We start from the raw sequence: 23,071 nt of genomic DNA on the forward strand, positions 1-23,071 counted from the left end.
TTTCGATTGTTGTTTGGCCTCTGGGGTAAAATGGTGGACCCATCTTTCACCTATAGTGACAAATCTCTGAAGAAAGTTGGCAGGATCTTCCTCAAAAAGGTTCAGATTAGCATGCGATAATGTGCACCTGGTGTGCTTCTGATCAACTGTCAGAAGTCATGGTACCCATCGGGCCTGAAAGCTGTCTCATTGCAAGATCCTTGGTCAGAATAGAATGTACTCTTTCCAGTGAAATGCCAACTCTACTGGCTATATATCTTTCTGTGACTCGTCTGTCAATCATAACAATATCATGAACTTTATTGACCATTTCTGGGGTTGCAACATTGACAGGCCTTCCAGGATTGGGGTCATCCTCAAGGCTCTGTCGGCCACCCTTAAATTCCGCCACTCACCTTTTCACTGTAGCATATGAAGGGACATCTTTCACTGGTGTTGCTTCCATATCATTATGGATATCCTTAGGTGTTAAACCTTTTTTATCCAAATATTGGATCAGTGCTCTTTCACCGATTTTGTCCATTTTGCAAAAGCCGCTTATCTTGGTCACTTTAGAGTGTAACCACGTCAATATAAACTAACCAAATGAGACCAGTCCTTGGGTACATGGCCCTATATAGTCCGAGAATAGTAGGACTTAAAAAGAACATCCTTGAGTACCTCCTTCAATACAAGGCTCACAACATATCAATCAACCCTCGTAACTTCACCTAAGGTCAATAATTGATAAATATTCATAACAATATAAAGAACCATGATGTTTTAGTTCAACAAAGTAATGCATTATAGATACCAAGTATACTACATCATGTTGCCATGGTGACAAAAATATTGTTGCCATGGTAACTGAACATTACACGAAAATTAATTCAATATTACTGTAGAAATGAGGTTATAATTTAAGTTGTAGGAAATTCATAATTGCCAGTTATTATTACATGGTTATGATATTGTCTTCACCTATATATAAATTGAAACGTTAAGATATTGCTTGCCTCTCTACAGTGATAGTCCTTGTTGTATTTCAGCATATCCCTTTAGTAAGTGTCCAGGATAAGACTCTTAATAATTGTATTGCTTTCAAATAAGGGGAAGTATGATATCAGCTCTGAGTTCTAATATGCATATTGCTTATGCAGAAATGCATGTTGCCATATGCGTATCGCATGTACGTGTCATTTGATTAATACTCAGCATCATTTTAAACTTTGCACTGGTGTCTAATTTTATACCTGATTGGGTAATACATACGTCATGATGTGTAAATCCAATCAGATGAATGACTACACGTTGTCACCATGTTTATATTTAGGACACAATCAACTCTTTTAGATCTTTTAATTTTGGTATCTGACATTTTATAGACAATTGCTTTGGGGGAGGTGTGCTAATGTTTTTTCAGGTTTTGGATATTTGTCTATTTTTAGAAGTTCTATCATCAGACAGAAAATGTTGTTTGAAGGTTAGTGTGGTAATGGTGGTGTTATATCTCCTCGGTTATATCCTCCTCGTTCACTGTCAATGTCACTGTGTCACTGTTCTATTTTGGGAAAATGAGCAGGCTAAGATTCAAGACAAAGGTACCGTAAATAAACAAATAAGCTGTCAGGCTTACTGTTGTGGCATACTGACCACTGAAAGATGTTAGAAATAAACGTGTACAGCCGAATAATACAAGATTATTGCACATACAATGTATATTTATTGTAGATTATCATCAGAAAAACTGTTAATGAAACATTTGATGATGAATTACCTTTTTCCAAGATATTTTTATTTACATTTGTTTACATTTTTTGCATGTCATAATCAATTTTAGATACAGTATTGAATTTTCAAAGCATGTCCAGTTAGGTGAACAAATCATTCATTGCAATTCCCAGTATTTCTTTGATTTTAAAATTAGATAAATAACGGTCAGATGAAATATTTTCTAGAATAGTATGTAAACAGATTAACATGATACATTTTTTATCCATGACAGTTAAGTTATTGTAATACCTGTTTTGTCTTCACATAAAAGTGATAGACTGATGGAAAAGAATTAATTTATTACACAATTCTTAAAAGATGTCTCATTCCTCTGAGTGTTGTTGTTTAGTGTAAAAATATGTCATTTACAGAAATTTTGTTTGCACTAATGGGAAAATGTGTCTTGGGTACCATTTTTAGGTCATCTGACCCGAAGGGTCAGGATGACCTATAGTCATCATGCTTCGTCCGTCGTCGTGCGCCGTCCGCCGTCCGCCGTGCATCGTGCGTAAACTTTTCACATTTCAAACTTCTTCTCAAGTTCCACCAGTGGGATTGAGCTGAAACTTGCCTGAAATGATCCTGAGATGGTCCTGACCAAGTGTTGTTATTTTTCGGGTCGGTCCGAAATCCAAGATGGCCGCCATAGCTGCCATTTTGAAAACACACTTTAAACTTCTTCTCATGTTCCACCAGTGCTATTGAGCTGAAACTTGCCAGAAATGATCTTGAGATGGTCCTGACCAAGTGTTGTTATTTTTCGGGTCAGTCTGAAATCCAAGATGGCCGCCATAGCCGCCATCTTGAAAAACACATTTTAAACTTCTTCTCAAGTTCCACCAGTGCTACTGAGCTGAAACTTGCCTGAAATGATCCTGATATGATCCCGACCAAGTGTTGTTATTTTTCGGGTCCGTCCGAAATCCAAGATGGCCGCCATAGCCGCCATCTTGAAAAACTTATTTTAAACTTCTTCTCAAGTTCCACCAGGGCTGTTGGGCTGAAACTTTCCAGAAATGATCCTGAGATGATCCCGACCAAGTGTTGTTATTTTTCGGGTCGGTCCAAAATCCAAGATGGCCGCCATAGCCGCCATCTTGAAAAACATATTTTAAACTTCTTCTCAAGTTCCACAAGTGCTATTGAGCTGAAACTTGCCGGAAATGATCCTGATATGATCCCGACCAAGTGTTGTTATTTTTCGGGTCGGTCCGAAATCCAAGATGGCCGCCATAGCTGCCATTTTGAAAACACATTTTAAACTTCTTCTCAGGTTCCACCAGTGCTATTGAGCTGAAACTTGCCTGAAATGATCCTGATATGATCATGACCAAGTGTTGTTATTTTTCGGGTCGGTCCGAAATCCAAGATGGCCGCCATAGGCGCCATCTTGAAAAACACATTTTTAACTTCTTCCCAAGTTCCAGCAGTGCTATTGAGCTGAAACTTGCCTGAAATGATCCTGATATGATCCCGACCAAGTGTTGTTATTTTTCGGGTCGGTCCGAAATCACAGATGGCCCCCATAGCCGCCATTTTGAAAACACATTTTAAACTTCTTCTCAAGTTCCACCAGTGCTGTTTTGCTGAAACTTGCCTGAAATGTTCCTGAGATGATCACGACCAAGTGTTGTTATTTTTTAGATTGGTCTGAAATGCAAGATGGCCGCCATATCCGCCATCTTAAAAAACACATTTTAAACTTCTTCTCCTGTTCCACTGGTGCCATTGAGCTTGAAATTGGTGAGGATGTTAAGGAAGGAGTGCCAACAAAGTGTTGCTATTTTTTCGGCCTTGTAAAAACTTTGGCATGGCAGCAATGGCGGCCATTTTGTAACATGATTGCGCAATCATGGTTTTCCTGAACAACACCTATTTCAAACTTCTTCTCAAATTCCACTGGTGGGATTCAGCTCTAACTTACCAGAAATGATCCTTAGATGGTCCAGACCAAGTGTTATTATTTATTGGGTCGGTCAGATATCCAAGATGGCCACCATGGCCAACAGTGCCACTATATACTTGCTACAGAGAATGCATACTACAATAATATAAGGGTTTTAATTTAGAGTCAGATGACCGTTAAGGCCCCTGGGCCTCTTGTCTTTTCTCAAAGTCATAATTCAAGTTTTGCGGAATTTAGTTCTGTTCCATGTGATCCGAGCTTAAAGCTTGGAACAATGCAGTGTGAATGTTCCTACATCAATTTACTCATTTACACCCTTTGCAGAATTTCATAATTACATTATGTGCTTGTGGTGCGATAATTTGACAAACTTCGCTTAATTAGCAGATATAAATTTGTCATGATGTCCGACAAAATTTTCTTCATTTGTCACTTTTCAACCTTTAATTAATTTTGCTGTTGTCAAGGTCACATGTTCCTTGTAATCAAATGAAGCATTCAGAAAAAAATGAATCACATCGCTAGTGACAAGGTCCACATATTATTGACAAGGTCCTCTTGTAACTGACAAGGTCCACATGTTACTGACAAGGTCCACATGTAACTGACAGGGTCCACATGCTTCTGACAAGGTCCACATGTAACTGACAAGGTCCACATGCTTCTGACAAGGTCCACATGTAAAGACAAGGTCCACGTGTAACTGACAAGGTCCACATGTTACTGACAAGGTCCATGTGTAACTGACAAGGTCCATATGTAACAGACAAGGTCCACGTGTAACTGACAAGGTCCACATGTAATTGACAAGGTCCACATGTAACTGACAAGGTCATCATGTTACTGACAAGGTCCACATGTAATTGACAAGGTCCACATGTAACTGACAAGGTCCATGTGTAACTGACAAGGTCCATATGTAACTGATGAGGTCCACGTGTTACTGACAAGGTCCACATGTTATTGACAAGGTCCATGTGTAACTGACAAGGTCCACATGTTACTGACAAAGTCCACATGTCACTGACAAGGTCCACATGTAACAGACAAGGTCCACATGCTTCTGACAAGGTCCACATGTAACTGACAAGGTCCATGTGTAGCTGACAAGGTCCATATGTTACTGACAAGGTCCACATGTAACTGACAAGGTCCACATGTAACTGACAAGGTCTGTGTGTAACTGACAAGGTCCACATGTAACTGACAAGGTCCACATGTTACTGACAAGGTCCATATGTTACTGACAAGGTCCACATGTAACAGACAAGGTCCACATGTCACTGACAAGGTCCACATGTAACTGACAAGGTCCACATGCTACTGACAAGGTCCATATGTAACTGATGAGGTCCACGTGTTACTGACAAGGTCCACATGTCACTGACAAGGTCCACATGTAACTGACAAGGTCCACATGTAACTGACAAGGTCCACATGTTACTGACAAGGTCCATATGTAACTGACAAGGTCCACATGTAACAGACAAGGTCCACATGTAACTGACAAGGTCAACATGTCACTGACAAGGTCCACATGCTTCTGACAAGGTCCACATGTAACTGACAAGGTCCACATGTAAAGACAAGGTCCACATGCTACTGACAAGGTCCACATGTAACTGACAAGGTCCACATGTAACTGACAAGGTCCACGTGTAACTGATGAGGTCCACATGCTACTGACAAGGTCCACATGTAACTGACAAGGTCCATGTGTAGCTGACAAGGTCCGTATGTTACTGACAAGGTCCACATGTAACTGACAAGGTCCACATGTAACTGACAAGGTCCACATGTTATTGACAAGGTCCATGTGTAACTGACAAGGTCCATGTGTAACTGACAAGGTCCGTGTGTAGCTGACAAGGTCCATATGTAACTGACAAGGTCCACATGTAACTGACAAGGTCCACATGTAACTGACAAGGTCCACATGTAACTGACAAGGTCCATGTGTAACTGACAAGGTCCATGTGTAGCTGACAAGGTCCATATGTAACTGACAAGGTCCACATGTAACTGACAAGGTCCACATGTAACTGACAATGTCCATGTGTAACTGACAAGGTCCACATGTAACTGACAAGGTCCACATGTCACTGACAAGGTCCATGTGTAACTGACAAGGTCCACATGTAACTGACAAGGTCCACGTGTCACTGACAAGGTCCACATGTAACTGACAAGGTCATCATGTTACTGGCAAGGTCCACATGCTACTGACAAGGTCCACATGTAACTGACAAGGTCCACATGTAACTGACAAGGTCCACATGTAACTGACAAGGTCCACATGTAACTGACAAGGTCATCATGTTACTGACAAGGTCCACATGTTATTGACAAGGTCCACATGTAACAGACAAGGTCCACATGTAACTGACAAGGTCAACATGTCACTGACAAGGTCCACATGCTTCTGACAAGGTCCACATGTAACTGACAAGGTCCACATGTAAAGACAAGGTCCACATGCTACTGACAAGGTCCACATGTAACTGACAAGGTCCACATGTAACTGACAAGGTCCACGTGTAACTGATGAGGTCCACATGCTACTGACAAGGTCCACATGTAACTGACAAGGTCCATGTGTAGCTGACAAGGTCCGTATGTTACTGACAAGGTCCACATGTAACTGACAAGGTCCACATGTAACTGACAAGGTCCACATGTTATTGACAAGGTCCATGTGTAACTGACAAGGTCCATGTGTAACTGACAAGGTCCGTGTGTAGCTGACAAGGTCCATATGTAACTGACAAGGTCCACATGTAACTGACAAGGTCCACATGTAACTGACAAGGTCCACATGTAACTGACAAGGTCCATGTGTAACTGACAAGGTCCATGTGTAGCTGACAAGGTCCATATGTAACTGACAAGGTCCACATGTAACTGACAAGGTCCACATGTAACTGACAATGTCCATGTGTAACTGACAAGGTCCACATGTAACTGACAAGGTCCACATGTCACTGACAAGGTCCATGTGTAACTGACAAGGTCCACATGTAACTGACAAGGTCCACGTGTCACTGACAAGGTCCACATGTAACTGACAAGGTCATCATGTTACTGGCAAGGTCCACATGCTACTGACAAGGTCCACATGTAACTGACAAGGTCCACATGTAACTGACAAGGTCCACATGTAACTGACAAGGTCCACATGTAACTGACAAGGTCATCATGTTACTGACAAGGTCCACATGTTATTGACAAGGTCCACATGTCACTGACAAGGTCCACATGTAACTGACAAGGTCCACATGTAACTGACAAGGTCCATGTGTAACTGACAAGGTCCACATGTAACTGACAAAGTCCACATGTCACTGACAAGGTCCACGTGTAACAGACAAGGTCCACGTGTAACTGACAAGGTCCACATGTCACTGACAAGGTCCACATGTAACTGACAAGGTCCATATGTAACTGACAAGGTCCACATGTAACTGACAAGGTCCACATGTAACTGACAAGGTCCACATGTAACTGACAAGGTCCACATGTTACTGACAAGGTCCATGTGTAACTGACAAGGTCCACATGTTACTGACAAAGTCCACATGTCACTGACAAGGTCCACATGTAACAGACAAGGTCCACATGCTTCTGACAAGGTCCACATGTAACTGACAAGGTCCATGTGTAACTGACAAGGTCCACATGTAACTGACAAGGTCTGTGTGTAACTGACAAGGTCCACATGTAACTGACAAGGTCTGTGTGTAACTGACAAGGTCTGTGTGTAACTGACAAGGTCTGTGTGTAACAGACAAGGTCCACATGCTATTGACACGGTCCACATGTAACTGACAAGGTCCACATGTAACTGACAAGGTCCACATGTAACTGACAAGGTCTGTGTGTAACTGACAAGGTCCACATGTAACTGACAAGGTCTGTGTGTAACTGACAAGGTACACATGTAACTGACAAGGTCCACGTGTAACTGACAAGGTCCACATGTAACTGACAAGGTACACATGTAACTGACAAGGTCCACGTGTAACTGATGAGGTCCACATGCTACTGACAAGGTCCACATGTCACTGACAAGGTCCATATGTCACTGACAAGGTCCACATGTAACTGACAAGGTCCACATGTTACTGACAAGGTCCATGTGTAACTGACAAGGTCCACATGTAACTGACAAGGTCCACGTGTAACAGACAAGGTCCACGTGTAACTGACAAGGTCCACATGTAACTGACAAGGTACACATGTAACTGACAAGGTCCACATGTAACTGACAAGGTCCACATGTAACTGACAAGGTCCACGTGTAACAGACAAGGTCCACGTGTAACTGACAAGGTCCACATGTAACTGACAAGGTCCACATGTCACTGACAAGGTCCACATGTAACTGACAAGGTCCACATGTAACTGACAAGGTCCACGTGTAACAGACAAGGTCCACGTGTAACTGACAAGGTCCACATGTAACTGACAAGGTCCACATGTAACTGACAAGGTCCACATGTAACTGACAAGGTCCACATGTAACTGACAAGGTCCACATGTAACTGACAAGGTACACATGTAACTGACAAGGTCCACAAGGTCCAGAGGTCATGTGATACATTCCACCTTCCAGAGGTCATGTGATACATTCCTCCTTCCAGAGGTCATGTGATACATTCCACCTTCCAGAGGTCATGTGATACATTCTTCCTTCCAGAGGTCATGTGATACATTCCTCCTTCCAGAGGTCATGTGATACATTCCTCCTTCCAGAGGTCATGTGATACATTCTTCCTTCCAGAGGTCATGTGATACATTCCTCTTTCCAGAGGTCATGGGATAAATTCTTCCTTCCAGAGGTCATGTGATACATTCTTCCTTGCAGAGGTCATGTGATATGATGTCCTAATAAGGCACATTTTTATCGTACTTGAAGTTTCCTGAGATATTAAACTATCTACAATATGACTGTTCTGATGAGTAAATAAGAAGTATAATGTAATAAAAATATATTGTCATTGCATTTTATGTGAATCGTTACTCTTTAGCCTTCCAAAATTACATTGCCAGTATATCAACTATACTGTTCACCCTCATACACCATCAACCTTTATACATCAACTATACGTTTATTGTTGACGGTGGCTTGTAAGAGAACATATACATGGATATATATTCTTTAGCCAGAGACACTTTGAAAATATTTAAACAACATTTGTCTTGTTTTGTGAATGATAACAATATATAGTTCTATTCCTCCAGATGCTAGAGGACAATTGTAAATCAGTCCTTTATTAAATATATTGATAATTATTAATTTGTATATAATAAGTAAGATAGAAGTCAATTCCATCTATTGAATCAGATACTTAAATAGTCAATCGATTTCTTACATGATAGAGTTTTTTCAATGAGAATACAAAAAAAAGAAAAAAGATTTTGTATTTTCAGCTTACTTAGTGTGTCTTCCTTGTCCATCCATCATCTGTCAACTTTTTTCATTATTTCTTCTCTAGAATCATGATATTTTTCTAGCTGATATTTTCCTGGGATCATTGGATGGAGCCCAACAATGTCTGTGAAAAGGAATGATCTTGACACATTAAATTCAAGGTCACGGAGGTCAAATTTGTTAAAACACTCACATGACTTTTTCTGATTAACTAAAAGGCCTATCAATTGAAGATATTTAGTTGGTTGTATAGATTCCTTGGCTACATCGTTGTATAGATTCCTTGGCTACATCGTTGTATAGATTCCTTGGCTACATCGTTGTATAGATTCCTTGGCTACATCGTTGTATAGATTCCTTGGCTACATCGTTGTATAGATTCCTTGGCTACATCGTTGTATAGATTCCTTGGCTAACATCCTGCTAAGTTTATCAAAAGAAAATACCTTGACCTATATTTTATTTTAACTGAAAGGCCTATATATAAGAATGAATATACATATTTGGTATTTGGTTGGTAGGTTCCTAGCATGAGCCTCAACAAATTTTGCAAAAGGAATTAAATGTCATTGATCATTATTCAAGGTTAAGGGTCAAATTTGTTAAAATCTTTTTTTTTAACCATAATGTCTAGGTTTGAAATATTTGGCTGGTAGGTTTGTGGGATGATTAATGGCTTGCAAAATGATTTGTGTAAAGAAAAGACCTAGACCAATATTCAAGGCTACAGAGGTTAAATTTATCAAACCACATAAACAAATTGTTTTGATTAACTGAAAGGCAGATAAACATAGAACAAGTGAATATGTACCAGGTGAGCAATGCGGGCCCATTGGGTCTCTTGTTGGCCTTATTTGGTGTTTGGTTTACATTTGCACTTAAAATGAAACCCTGATTTGGCAATTATTTGTATCATAATAAAAGATTTGTGAAGTTTAACAAACACTATCAGTTACAATTATATGCTGTCCTTGACCTTATGTTGACCTGACCTTTACCTTGTATGCATGGATACAGGTGTGAGGCACAGCCCAGCCATTGACTCTGCAGATTTCTTGTTACTAGGTTCCTGTACCGATGCATTCCTTTTGTTCTTCAATGGGTTCGCCATCCCAGGAATGTACCCAGAGGAACGCTTCTGTGACAGTCTGGATAACGTACCAGTACTTAAACGAGAGTTCCTATCAACCTCCTCCAGAGTCGTTATCAGGTATGTGCCCAGGTTATTACAGCACCTGCTGGAGGTACAACTTGACGTTTTTGTGTCATCTTTACTGCTACACGATAATTCTCTCTTCAAACCTTCTCAATTTACTTTGGTCATACAGTTTGCTGAATTTTAAAAATGTAACTTGTTTAGATAACACTGAGACAAGGGAGGATTCATCATAAAAGTTGTGGGAGTGCTAGTCACTGTGGGGACATAAACACTGGAGAATGGAGCTACAGATGGCTATCATTGTAACTCAATAAATTCACCTAACATCTCCCTATCTCCATTCGAAATTTAAAAATCAAGTTTATTTTAGAACATTTACCATTAAAAATATAGTAAACAGAAATAGTGGTTTCCTTGCCACGATTTTTGTGATTTATGAAGTAATTCCATCGAAGTTGGTGACAGTAATCTTTGGTTACTAAAAGCTTTGGGTTAGTGCTATACATCCACTTAATGTTCTTCAGTGGATTTTGGGGTTTCACCCTGGATAAAAAGGCAATTTTGAATGGCAGATGAGGATGTTTAAATGTGATATTACCATTAATTGCATCCATTGTAAACATTTTACTGACACTGATTTCCTTTGCTGCATCAGCCTTACTTAGCAAATTTTTAACTGCCACGGTACTATTTTCTTCTCTTTTTTTTTCAAAGTTTTGTTTTAAGAGTTCGAGTTGCCTGCATTCAAAATTGCAGAAGTAACATTTTATTTTCCATTAGTATTAAGTTTGGAGGGCTTGAGGCAAATTAGATTTGAAGGTTAATCGCAGTTGTCATGTGCCTCATGGACATTTTTACATTTTTACATTTTGTTGTTCTCTTTCTTTCCTATACTATTTCTTCATTCCTTTTCTTTTCTTTATGTTATTCTCTCTATTTCCTACTCTTTCTCCATTCCTTATCTTTCGTTTCTGTTGTTCTTCTCTCTTTCCTACTCTTTCTTCATTCCTGTTCTCATCTTTCTGCTGTTCTCTTTCTTTCCTACTCTTTCTTCATTCCTTTTCTCTCCTTTCTGTTGTTCTCTCTCTTTCCTACTCTTTTTCATTCCTTTTCTCTCCTTTCTGTTGTTCTCTCTCTTTCCTACTCTTTCTTCATTCCTTTTCTCTCCTTTCTGTTGCTCTCTCTCTCTTTCCTACTCTTTCTTCATTCCTTTTCTCTCCTTTCTGTTGCTCTCTCTCTCTTTTCTACTCTTTCTTCATTCCTTTTCTCTCCTTTCTGTTGCTCTCTCTCTCTTTCCTAATCTTTCTTCATTCCTTTTCTCTCTTTTCTGTTGTTCTCTCTCTTTCGTACTCTTTCTTCATTCCTGTTCTCATCTTTCTGTTGTTTTCCTCTCTTTTCTACTCTTTCTTCATTCCTGTTCTCATCTTTCTGTTGTTTTCCTCTCTTTCCTACTCTTTCTTCATTCCTTTTCTCATCTTTCTGTTGTTCTCTCTCTTTCCTACTCTTTCTTTATTCCTTTTTTTTCTGTTCTGTTGTTCTCTCTCTTTCCTACTCTTTCTTTTCTGTATTCCTTTTAGTCATGTAATGTGTGTCTTTTTTGCGGACATATTCCATAGCCTAATGTCAGCAAAATGTGTGGATTATATGGTCTCAAACCCCAGTGTCCAGAGAGGTGGGGCAAAAGGGGTTAAATGGAAGGAAATTTCAAAAATCTTCTTCTCATGACCCAAATACGGTAGAATCAAATACTCTTCATTGATGGAAGGGTCTTCAAGTGCTTAACTAAAACTCTGAATGTCAGGACCCTGGGGTCTCAGGTTTGCCCCTGGGGAGGCTTGATATTGAGCCAGTAGCCTGCTAGGGTGAAGGGCTACAAAGTTTGTTCAAATAAATGACCTTGACTTTCATTCAAGGTCACATGGGTCAAATTGGCTATAATCTTCAAACAACTTCTTCTCAATAACCAAGGGGCCCAGGGACTTGATATTGGGCCTGTAGCATGCGGGAGGGAAGGGCTACAAAGTTTGTTCAAATAAATGACCTTGACCTTCATTCAAGGTCACATGGGTCAAATAGGCTATACTCTTCAAACGACTTTTTCTCGATAACCAAGAGGCCCAGGGACTTGATATTGGGCCTGTAGCATGCTTGGGAAAAGGGCTACAAAGTGTGTTAAAATAAATGACCCTGACCTTCATTCAAGGTCACATGGGTCAAATAGGCTATAATCTTCAAACGACTTCTTCTCAATAACCAAGAGGCCCAGGGACTTGATATTGGGCCTGTAGCATGCCTGGGTGAAGGGCTACAAAGTTTGTTCAAATAAATGACCTTGACCTACATTCAAGGTCACATGGGTCAAATAGGCTATAATCTTCAAACGACTTCTTCTCAATAACCAAGGGACCCAGGGACTTGATATTGGGCATGTAGCATGCTAGGGTAAAGGGCTACAAAGTTTGTTCAAATAAATGACCTTCATTCAAGGTCACTAAAGGTCACATTGTTCAAATAGGCTATAATCTTCAATTGATTTCTCCTTAATAACCAAGAGGCCCAGGGACTTGATATTGGGCCTGTAGCATGCCGGGGTGAAGGGCTACAAAGTTTGTTCAAATAAATTACCTTGACCTACATTCAAGGTCACATGGGTCAAATAGGCTATAATCTTCAAACGACTTCTTCTCAATAACCAAGGGACCCAGGGACTTGATATTGGGCCTGTAGCATGCTAGGGTAAAGGGCTACAAAGTTTGTTCAAATAAATGACCTTCATTCAAGGTCACTAAAGGTCACATTGTTCAAATAGGCTATAATCTTCAATTGATTTCTCCTTAATAACCAAGAGGCCCAGGGTCTTGATATTAGGCTTTTAGTATGCTGGGGTGAAGGGCTACCAATTTTGTTCAAATAAATGACCTTGACCTACATTCAAGGTCACAGGGGTGAAATCGGCTTAAATCTGTAAACAATAAATTTGCGATAGCCAAGAGCCTCTGAGACCTGATATTAGGCCAATAGAATGCTTGAATGAAGGACTAGAACATTTATTAATATGAATAAACCTAGCTTACTATGATATTTGAATAAAGATGTAATCAGCATAGTATCTGTAGAAATGACCTCAATCAACTTCAAAGTTGCTGTAGAGCCAGGTGAGTGATACAGGCCCATTGGGCCTCTTGTTATTTTCTCTCCAGCTTGCTCTTTTAATTTCTTCATTTTCTTTCTATTTATCTAGGTTGTGAGATCTTGGTAAGATCAACAACACCCAAAACTCAATTGATTTGATTATAATTATGATCACCCTGAAAAGTTAACATCACAAAATCTTTTACCATGTTGTTAAAAAGGATTTTAAATGGGGCATTGTATGGTAATAAAGACAATTAAGTGGTCAGTACATATTTGGTATTACAATATACATGTTTCCAGGTTTGAGTCCGGACCTTCCACCTCTGCGAGGAAAACAGGGTTTAAGTTGGTTTGGACAGCTGTATCCCTAGTCAAGCCAGGTCAGTGGTCAGATAACTATGTAAAGTCAGTGGTCAGACAACTATGTAAATATCAATTATATAGACTCTGATATGGTCAGTGTTCAGACAACTATGTAAATATCAATTATATAGACTCTGATATACTGTGATTTTCTGGTTCCTAATTCTACATCCTTCATGTAATCATATATTATCTCCTGAATTGATTATGTTCTGCTTGTTATTTTAATAAGCTTTAATTGACATTTTGTCATCTTCCAGAGATGTATTGGTAATATATCTGTTAATTAGTAATATATCTGTTAATTATCAGTATTAAATGAAAGAATGAATCAATGATTATTTGACTTCTAAACTTGGTTTCATTTTAGCAGGTGACTGTCATGGCTTTATGTGCTCCGGGAATGACAAGTGTTCTGACCGGTCATCATGTAGGAAGTATTGTATAGACCAGTCCCTGAGGTGTGACGGTAACCCTAACTGTGGCGAGGTGGATACCAGTGATGAAGACAAGTGTATGCATTTCATTCACAAAGATCTCATTGAACAAACAAATCTATAGTCCTCTCCCTAGGGTATAGACTACTGAACTGTATAAAAAGTATAATATTGTATTGATAGAACACATTATCATCACAAAATTAACTTAAGAGTGTTTATAAAGCAAAAGGAAAACATGTGGACTGCCTCCCTTACATATTGTTTTCTTAGAAAATCAAACACTTGGATGTCTGTAGCCATGGGGAAAAGGTTATGCCTTTCAATGATTGATAAAGTAGTGGTGTTCAGAGCAAACATTTACAGTTTCTTCATTTTATAGTGACCTTCATAAGGTCATGTTACCTCATCTGACAGTGGCCTTCATAAGGTCGTGCTACATTATCTGACAGTGACCTTCATAAGGTCATGTTACCTCATCTGACAGTGACCTTCATAAGGGCGTGCTAAATTATCTGTAAATGACCTTCACAAGGTCATATGACTTTATCTGATAGTGACTTTTACAAGGTCATGTTGCCCCATATGACAGTGACCTTTACAAGGTCGTGCTAAATTATCTGTAAATGGCCTTCACAAGATCATTCTACCTCATCTGATAGTGACCTTCATAAGGTTGTGCTAAATAAATTGTAAATGCTATGGAACACCATGTATGTTTGTGTGTTGTAGACCTCAGTAAGATACTGTGGATCACCATGTATGTTTGTGTGTTGTAGGCCTCGGTCTGTGGATCACCATGTATGTTTGTGTGTTGTAGGCCTCAGTAAGGTACTGTAGATCACCATGTATGTTTGTGTGTTGTAGGCCTCAGCACTGTGGATCACCATGTATGTTTGTGTGTTGTAGACCTCAGTACTGTGGATCACCATGTATGTTTGTGTGTTGTAGACCTCAGTAAGGTACTGTGGATCACCATGTATGTTTGTGTGTTGTAGACCTCAGTAAGGTACTGTGGATCACCATGTATGTTTGTGTGTTGTAGGCCTCAGTAAGATACTGTGTATCACCATGTATGTTTGTGTGTTGTAGGCCTCAGTAAGGTACTGTAGATCACCATGTATGTTTGTGTGTTGTAGACCTCAGTAAGGTACTGTGGATCACCATGTATGTTTGTGTGTTGTAGGCCTCAGTAAGATACTGTGTATCACCATGTATGTTTGTGTGTTGTAGGCCTCAGTAAGGTACTGTAGATCACCATGTATGTTTGTGTGTTGTAGACCTCATTACTGTGGATCACCATGTCTGTTTGTGTGTTGTAGGCCTCAGTAAGGTACTGTGGATCACCATGTATGTTTGTGTGTTGTAGGCCTCAGTAAGCTACTGTGGATCACCATGTATGTTTGTGTGTTGTAGACCTCAGTAAGATACTGTGGATCACCATGTATGTTTGTGTGTTGTAGGCCTCAGTAAAGTACTGTGGATCACCATGTATGTTTGTGTGTTGTAGGCCTTAATACTGTGGATCACCATGTATGTTTGTGTGTTGTAGGCCTCAGTAAGGTACTGTGGATCACCATGTATGTTTGTGTGTTGTAGACCTCAGTACTGTGGATCACCATGTATGTTTGTGTGTTGTAGGCCTCAGTAAGGTACTGTGGATCACCATGTATGTTTGTGTGTTGTAGACCTCAGTAGTGTGGATCACCATGTATGTTTGTGTGTTGTAGGCCTCAGTAAGGTACTGTGGATCACCATGTATGTTTGTGTGTTGTAGGCCTCAGTAAGATACTGTGGATCACCATGTATGTTTGTGTGTTGTAGGCCTCAGTAAGGTACTGTGGATCACCATGTATGTTTGTGTGTTGTAGACCTCAGTACTGTGGATCACCATGTATGTTTGTGTGTTGTAGACCTCAGTACTGTGGATCACCATGTATGTCTGTGTGTTGTAGACCTCAGTAAGGTACTGTAGATCACCATGTATGTTTGTGTGTTGTAGGCCTCAGTAAGATACTGTGGATCACCATGTATGTTTGTGTGTTGTAGGCCTCAGTAAGGTACTGTGGATCACCATGTATGTTTGTGTGTTGTAGACCTCAGTACTGTGGATCACCATGTATGTTTGTGTGTTGTAGACCTCAGTAAGGTACTGTGGATCACCATGTATGTTTGTGTGTTGTAGACCTCAGTAAAGTACTGTGGATCACCATGTATGTTTGTGTGTTGTAGGCCTCAGTAAGATACTGTGGATCACCATGTATGTTTGTGTGTTGTAGGCCTCAGTAAGGTACTGTGGATCACCATGTATGTTTGTGTGTTGTAGACCTCAGTAAAGTACTGTAGATCACCTTGTATGTTTGTGTGTTGTAGGCCTCAGTAAGATACTGTGGATCACCATGTATGTTTGTGTGTTGTAGACCTCAGTAAAGTACTGTGGATCACCATGTATGTTTGTGTGTTGTAGGCCTCAGTAAGGTACTGTGGATCACCATGTATGTTTGTGTGTTGTAGACCTCAGTAAGATACTGTGGATCACCATGTATGTTTGTGTGTTGTAGACCTCAGTACTGTGGATCACCATGTATGTTTGTGTGTTGTAGACCTCAGTCTGTGGATCACCTTGTATGTTTGTGTGTTGTAGGCCTCAGTAAGATACTGTGGATCACCATGTATGTTTGTGTGTTGTAGGCCTCAGTAAGGTACTGTGGATCACCATGTATGCTGTCCTGCCCTGTATCCTCATAATTGGCTCCATAGTGTTGATTGTCTATTGTTACAAACGCCAACGCCGGAAGAAACTGTACATTGAGAAGAAAGAGGCTCAAAGAAACGAACAAACTCATTGGGTTTCTCCACATATACGAAGTTTGGAGCAGAGTCCTAACCCAGGACGTTCCACCACCATGCTGACAACATCCTTTGTATCTTCCAAACCTTTCACGGATATTGATTATAAAGATAATCCAGTAATAAAGGAAAACGTCGAAAATTCTAATAAAAGTGATAATTTATCAAATACTGTTAGCTCAGTGGAAAATACACCAAAAAAGATGGTCAATAATAAGAAATGCCCAGAGATTGAAGAGAAAGAGATTGTTGTGCCCTCCATTGACAATAAAAAGGGGTATAATAATGAGGAACCACATGTTCAGTTTGAAATGGACACCATTCCCAACTTTAGGACACACCAAAAACGATCATCTTATCATCTTATGCAAGAGTTGAATCTAGGGGAGAGCGAGATCATGATAGCTAAGATTTGACAGCTATTTTCTGTTAGTTTCTGTACAATCTTTTTACTTGGCAGGATGATGATGACGCTGTATCAGGTCATCCATATCACTTTCGTTGATTGATGAGGAGACTCATTATACTTAATCATTAAACATTTTTCAGTTTATAGATTTTATATGTGATATGAAAATATATTCCCAAATCATTTGTCTTGGATCTACATTTTATCGACCCATTTCTTATTTTGAGCTGATAAAGAAGGATCTGTGATGTTATGATTGGATGTTTGAAGTCGGAAATGTGAATAGGTCAGTATGTTTGTCTGTAATGTGTTTCATTAGAACTAGAAAGTAAGAACAGGTTGTGGGCTTCTGGGTTTTAACCAGATTACTCTATATAAATCATATGATACTGCATGCATTCATATCCATACAGGAGAGAATGCCATTGGGTAACTTAATAAATTTTGTTACTGAGAAAATTTTAGGATTTGTATACAGTTACTTAAGCTTTATATAAATAGAATGGTTGGACAATGAATTAAAACCCTAATGGAAGTATGCATAATTTTGTAAGGTGTAAGCTGCGTGCTGTGCTTTTGGGAATAAAAGTGTTCTTAGATCAGTGAGAAAATTCATGTATACATTTTGTATGTGTCCTAGCAATCTCAACAGTTACCGTGTGTACCTTTATCAGGTTCGTACCATTTGTACCCAAGAGGTACTGTATCGTATAAGTTCCAAAGATGCCGCAGCCATCGCTCGCTTTAAACATAAAAACCTATTATTTTCCTTTTTCACAACCTAACAGATTTAAAATCTCCTTTTTATTAACATTTTGATGACAAATGAAGAATCAATTTAAATTCCACCATCTTGGATCCTGAAAACTGCAGGTCCATGAGAAGCTGATACAGCGTGTTCCATTTTAAGTACAGCAAATTCGTACTGTACAACTGGTAGAAACCCGATAAAGACCGCATGGTATGAGTACAGCAGATTTGTACCGTACACCTGGTAGGAACCCAATAAAGGAACGCACAGTATGAGTACAACAGATTCGTACCGTACACCTGGTAGGAACCCGATAAAGGAACGCACAGTTGATGTTGTTAACGTTCCACTAATACAAATGTCATGTATAGGCCAGTTCAATATTTTTACACTCTTCATAATTTGCTTTCATTTCAAAATTATGTTTATTAAATATATGATAGGTCAATAGGATTAGCTATGTTGATGTATGAACATGTGATCAAAGACTTGGACCTTCTCCTTGGACTTGATGTAAGAAAGCGACTTCTCAAGTGAAGAGGTGTGTACTGTGTGGGAAGGGAGATAACTCTTGTTTTGATGTTGAATCATTTCCATTTATGCATTCCATTTACATTATTTTAGTAAACTACTGTAATATATGTCTCTTGTTTCCATAATTTTCTGAGTCACTCCTTTGTTGTGTAAATAAAATTGATATCAAAACAACCATGGAAATCCCACAGGTGGGACATTTCATGTTGTCAACATGCTTAGAAGTTAATATAATACAGCCCAATATTGTTATAATATAAACTGACAAATTTGGTATCGGTAATGCTAAGAAATAAGTGATATTTCTGTATATTGTTACACAACAGTCGCAAAACATAAAGTATATAAGATTTCAACAGAACTTCAATTTTTTGTGTAAAAATAATTTTTCCATGAATTAATTGACATGTGCATGTAATAATTTAAGGGCAATTTTAATGTTAAATAAATTGTACGTATCTTCTTGATATCAAATTCAACAAACATGTAACTCTGTACATTCTACTGAGAAGACTTAAGGATTAATTGTAACCCCACTGTATTAATTGTAACCCCACTGTATTAATTGTAACCCCTGACTGTCGTATGGTTCATCCTTGGACATACTGTCAACAATAAAAGCAGGTGCTTGATTGGGGTTACAGTCTGTAGTAGAGAGGCCATGCAAACTCACAAGGCATTAAATCTGAGATTAACTAGCTATATATCATTCCCCTTAAGTGACTCTGTAAAGTGTTATATTTTCTCAAAACTTGGCAAATGATATAGGTACATGTGCTTGTTAATATGAATGTGATATATGAATCCCTCCTGTTACCTCTGTCCTGCAAGGTGGATATTTCCTAAATCAGCCTTGGACATGGACAGATTTTAGTATGTTTGTCCTAGAAACATTTGGTTAATATTTTCATTATTGATCTGTAACCCAAGTTTTTATTACCAGTAGCATATTCATACTTTAGGATTCTATTGCACACCTCAAAGTTTAAAAACACAGAAATTTTTCTTTAAAAAAATATCAAAACTATCTTACACTTCCCTAAGTCTTCCTGTCATATTACAATACAGTTATGGCTCCTCTTTACAGTTTTCACACCAGGAAATGATCAGTTTAAGGTGACAATCAGCTTCTCAGACAATCAAATCTACCTGGTATTGATCACGATTCTCGTTTGAAGTAACCCTGTGAAAACATCTTGTAAAATGATATCGTTTTACTATCTATTGTGTTAAGAGGACAAGTTACATCATTACCCTGTCAACTTGTCCATCATGGTATTGATGCCTAGATTCTATCACTGCTGAACCAAGTAATCAGTATATGTTGATGCTGGCTATGTCGCTTGATGAATTAGTCTACAAACATGATCATGTATTTTAACAAATAACAATATATACTTTTTATTGTATGTGAGAATTTAATGGAGATTAATTTGTATTTGTGTTGGAGATATGTGACAAAAGTTTGTGTGGGTAGTTGTGATTGTGACAAATTCTGCTTGATAGATCAACTTAAACTCATTCCTTTTGTTTCAAAATGTAACCTGAACGTTCTGAGAAATTTATTTACAACTTTACAATCTAGAGTACATAACATGCAGTGATAGGTAAAAATTCAGTGCAATCAAAATTTGTTACCTTTGTAACTACTACAATGCTTTTTTCAGTGAAAATAAGCACATTTCCTTCTATGAACTCGTAAGGAAAGACTAACCTGGCAATTCTTAATACCTGGATTAATAAAGTGATATACTCCTTGATACCTTGTACTTACTTACATGTAAGTTGTACCACATGAAACTTAAAACTTAAGTAAAGAGCATGTAATCGCATTTATATGCAAACGTAATGTTTTCCTATTTAGCGAGATACTCATTTTTTCAATTTTCTTGAAAAGTGGTTTTCTGTGATTAGTATATATATATATATATATAGAGAGAGAAAAAATAATAGTAGTCCTTGTGGAAGAAAATATATGGAAAAATTAAAAAAATGACTCAGACAACATCTAACGTTTTCGTCCCGTCTAGGGGACTCTTCAGTCTGAAGAGTCCCCTAGACGGGACGAAAACGTTAGATGTTGTCCGAGTCATTTTTTTAATTTTTCCAAATATATATATATATATGTTCCTGTTTATATATACATGTACATGTAGATGAATACCTAGAGATAATAACAACAACTGTAAGTATTTTGGAGTGAGATGTCGTAATATACTTGTAGGTCATAAGCAGTTTTGGTCTGGACAATAAACTGTCAGGGTCGGCTTGTTTCTATTACAATCAGAATTTTAGACAATGAATTATGGTATTTATATTGGGAGGACAGGTTTTGTACAGTTTCACATCCTGTAACAGCTACAAAGGTCGTGTGAGGGCAGTGTCCACATCAACAAGTGATACGGCTTCTATAGCACAGTCACAATGAAATTCTTAAACTGAGTGCAGTAGAATGGCACCCCGCCCGACTTCATTATAAACAGGAATTAGTATCAATCAATTCTTTAAACTGTTAAAAGACAGACACATTACACAGAGCTTTCCTACCATGCAAAGTGATTTATGTAGTTTGAAAGACACGTAATTGATTTCAGTGCATAGGTTGACATTCAAGAATAAAAAAGTAATTAATTGATATAAAATCTCTCAAAATTGACTCCATTCGCTATATCAACAGAAAGCCGTAATAACACAATTAACTGTGTAGGTCTTTTTGTATTAGACATGGAGTACCCTGCTGGTTATTGACTATGTATGAAAGGACCCGTTAGGTATCCTATGTTGGGATCTGTATGTTGTATACGACTACAAACTACTTTGTGTACACATGTACTGTGTAAAGGTGTGTGTGTGTAAAGGTGTGTGTGTGTCAGCATGGTCCAGAATACAAGTCTTACTTTTCAAATTTAATCATAAACGTGCAAGTGTCTGTCAGCATGGTCCAGAATACATGTCTTACTTTTCAAATTAAATATTAACGTGTGTGTGTGTGTGTGTGTGTGTGTATGTCAGCATGGTCCAAAATACATGTCTTACTTTTCAAATTAAACAGTTTCATTTTGTTTCACTGTCTTCGTCTTCTTTTTGATATTCCAATTATGTAAACTTCACTCTCAAATGGTTATTTGTTTAAAATTCAGTGGATTAGTCGAATGCTACTATAAACTAAAAAAGAAAATGTTTGTGATCAAAACATTTATTCGTGGTTTATCTTGTTTTAATTTCTTAGCTACATACATGTACATGTAAAGATATATTCTTCATCCTGAAATGAAAACCGTCAGTTGTCCCCACATCAACAAGTCCTATATTCACTTTTCAAGAATCACTCTACACTTTATCAAGAACCGTTGGTTTATTATCGATATAATATATACAAGGGATACCAATACAACCCCGACGGTGTCGCTGTTCACGACTTTAAATTGTAATGATATCAGCGTTGCCTCCCTTTGTACGTTCCATGCAACATCTAACAAATCTTTTAAAAAGCAATACCAATATATCTAGAGCCACATCTTTCACATATACGTTAAATATATATCGGGTTTCTGAAAGACAACTACAGCGCTCTAACTAATTTACCATTCCTGAAATCACATGGGCCATTTAGAATTGACCTGTTGGAATTGCATGGTAAGCTACATCATACCAAGATGTTGAGAATGTTGGAGGCTAATTTTTGCCATTATACAGAAAATCCTCTCCAAGCTTGTGTACATTTCCATAACAATGACAACAAAATGATTAATGACAGTCTCGTTCTGTTCTGACGTCATAACAAAGCGGAAGTCTAGGCAGTGAATGATCCATCCGCTGTTCAAATAAAATCATAGTATTCTTAACATACATGGGAAAATTGTGATCAAACCAGATTTACACGGGGACTCTAGAGAAGTACACGGGAGATATGACCATGTGTCCCGGGAGAGTGAGCGTCTTCTGCTTCATCAACAACACCCGCATGTCTGTCCAGGTCAAATCAAGGAAATGGTAGTTTTTATAATGAGCATTATGTCGTGATCAAAATACATTGTAATGCCGAGCTAGTCAACATTCATACGAAGGAGACATTTCCTAGTTACCCTAGGCATAATCACCTCCCCATATAGCCTTCACTGGCCAGCTGTCGTACCCCGTCAACATCTATCCAGGAATCATGAGAAAAAAAAACAACTTTTGGACTTCGTATCCAGGTTGTCTAAACGAAGACATAGAATATAAAGCTATTTGACTGGTAGGTTCATTGGGTGGTGCCCGAAAAAGTTAGCAGAGGCCTTGGCCCATATTTAAGGTCACAGGGACACTTTCAAAGACTTCTGATTATTTAAAAAGTTTATAATC

At 38.6% G+C, this 23,071-nt stretch overlaps 1 protein-coding gene across 1 annotated transcript in view; it reads left to right on the forward strand.

The window, feature by feature from the left end:
* Positions 1–20,717, forward strand: part of LOC117327889 (tolloid-like protein 1) — a 166,571-nt gene extending 145,854 nt beyond the window's left edge. Inside the window, exons 6-9 of the mRNA XM_033885116.1 lie at positions 10,155–10,299; positions 13,684–13,763; positions 14,117–14,260; positions 16,875–20,717. Of these exons, the coding sequence (XP_033741007.1) occupies positions 10,155–10,299; positions 13,684–13,763; positions 14,117–14,260; positions 16,875–17,449 (944 nt within the window). The 3' untranslated portion in view covers positions 17,450–20,717. The remainder of the gene's footprint in view (positions 1–10,154; positions 10,300–13,683; positions 13,764–14,116; positions 14,261–16,874) is intronic.
* The last annotated feature ends 2,354 nt before the right edge of the window (positions 20,718–23,071 follow it).

This window comes from Pecten maximus, chromosome 5 (assembly GCF_902652985.1).
Source record: "Pecten maximus chromosome 5, xPecMax1.1, whole genome shotgun sequence".
NCBI lineage: Eukaryota > Metazoa > Mollusca > Bivalvia > Pectinida > Pectinidae > Pecten > Pecten maximus.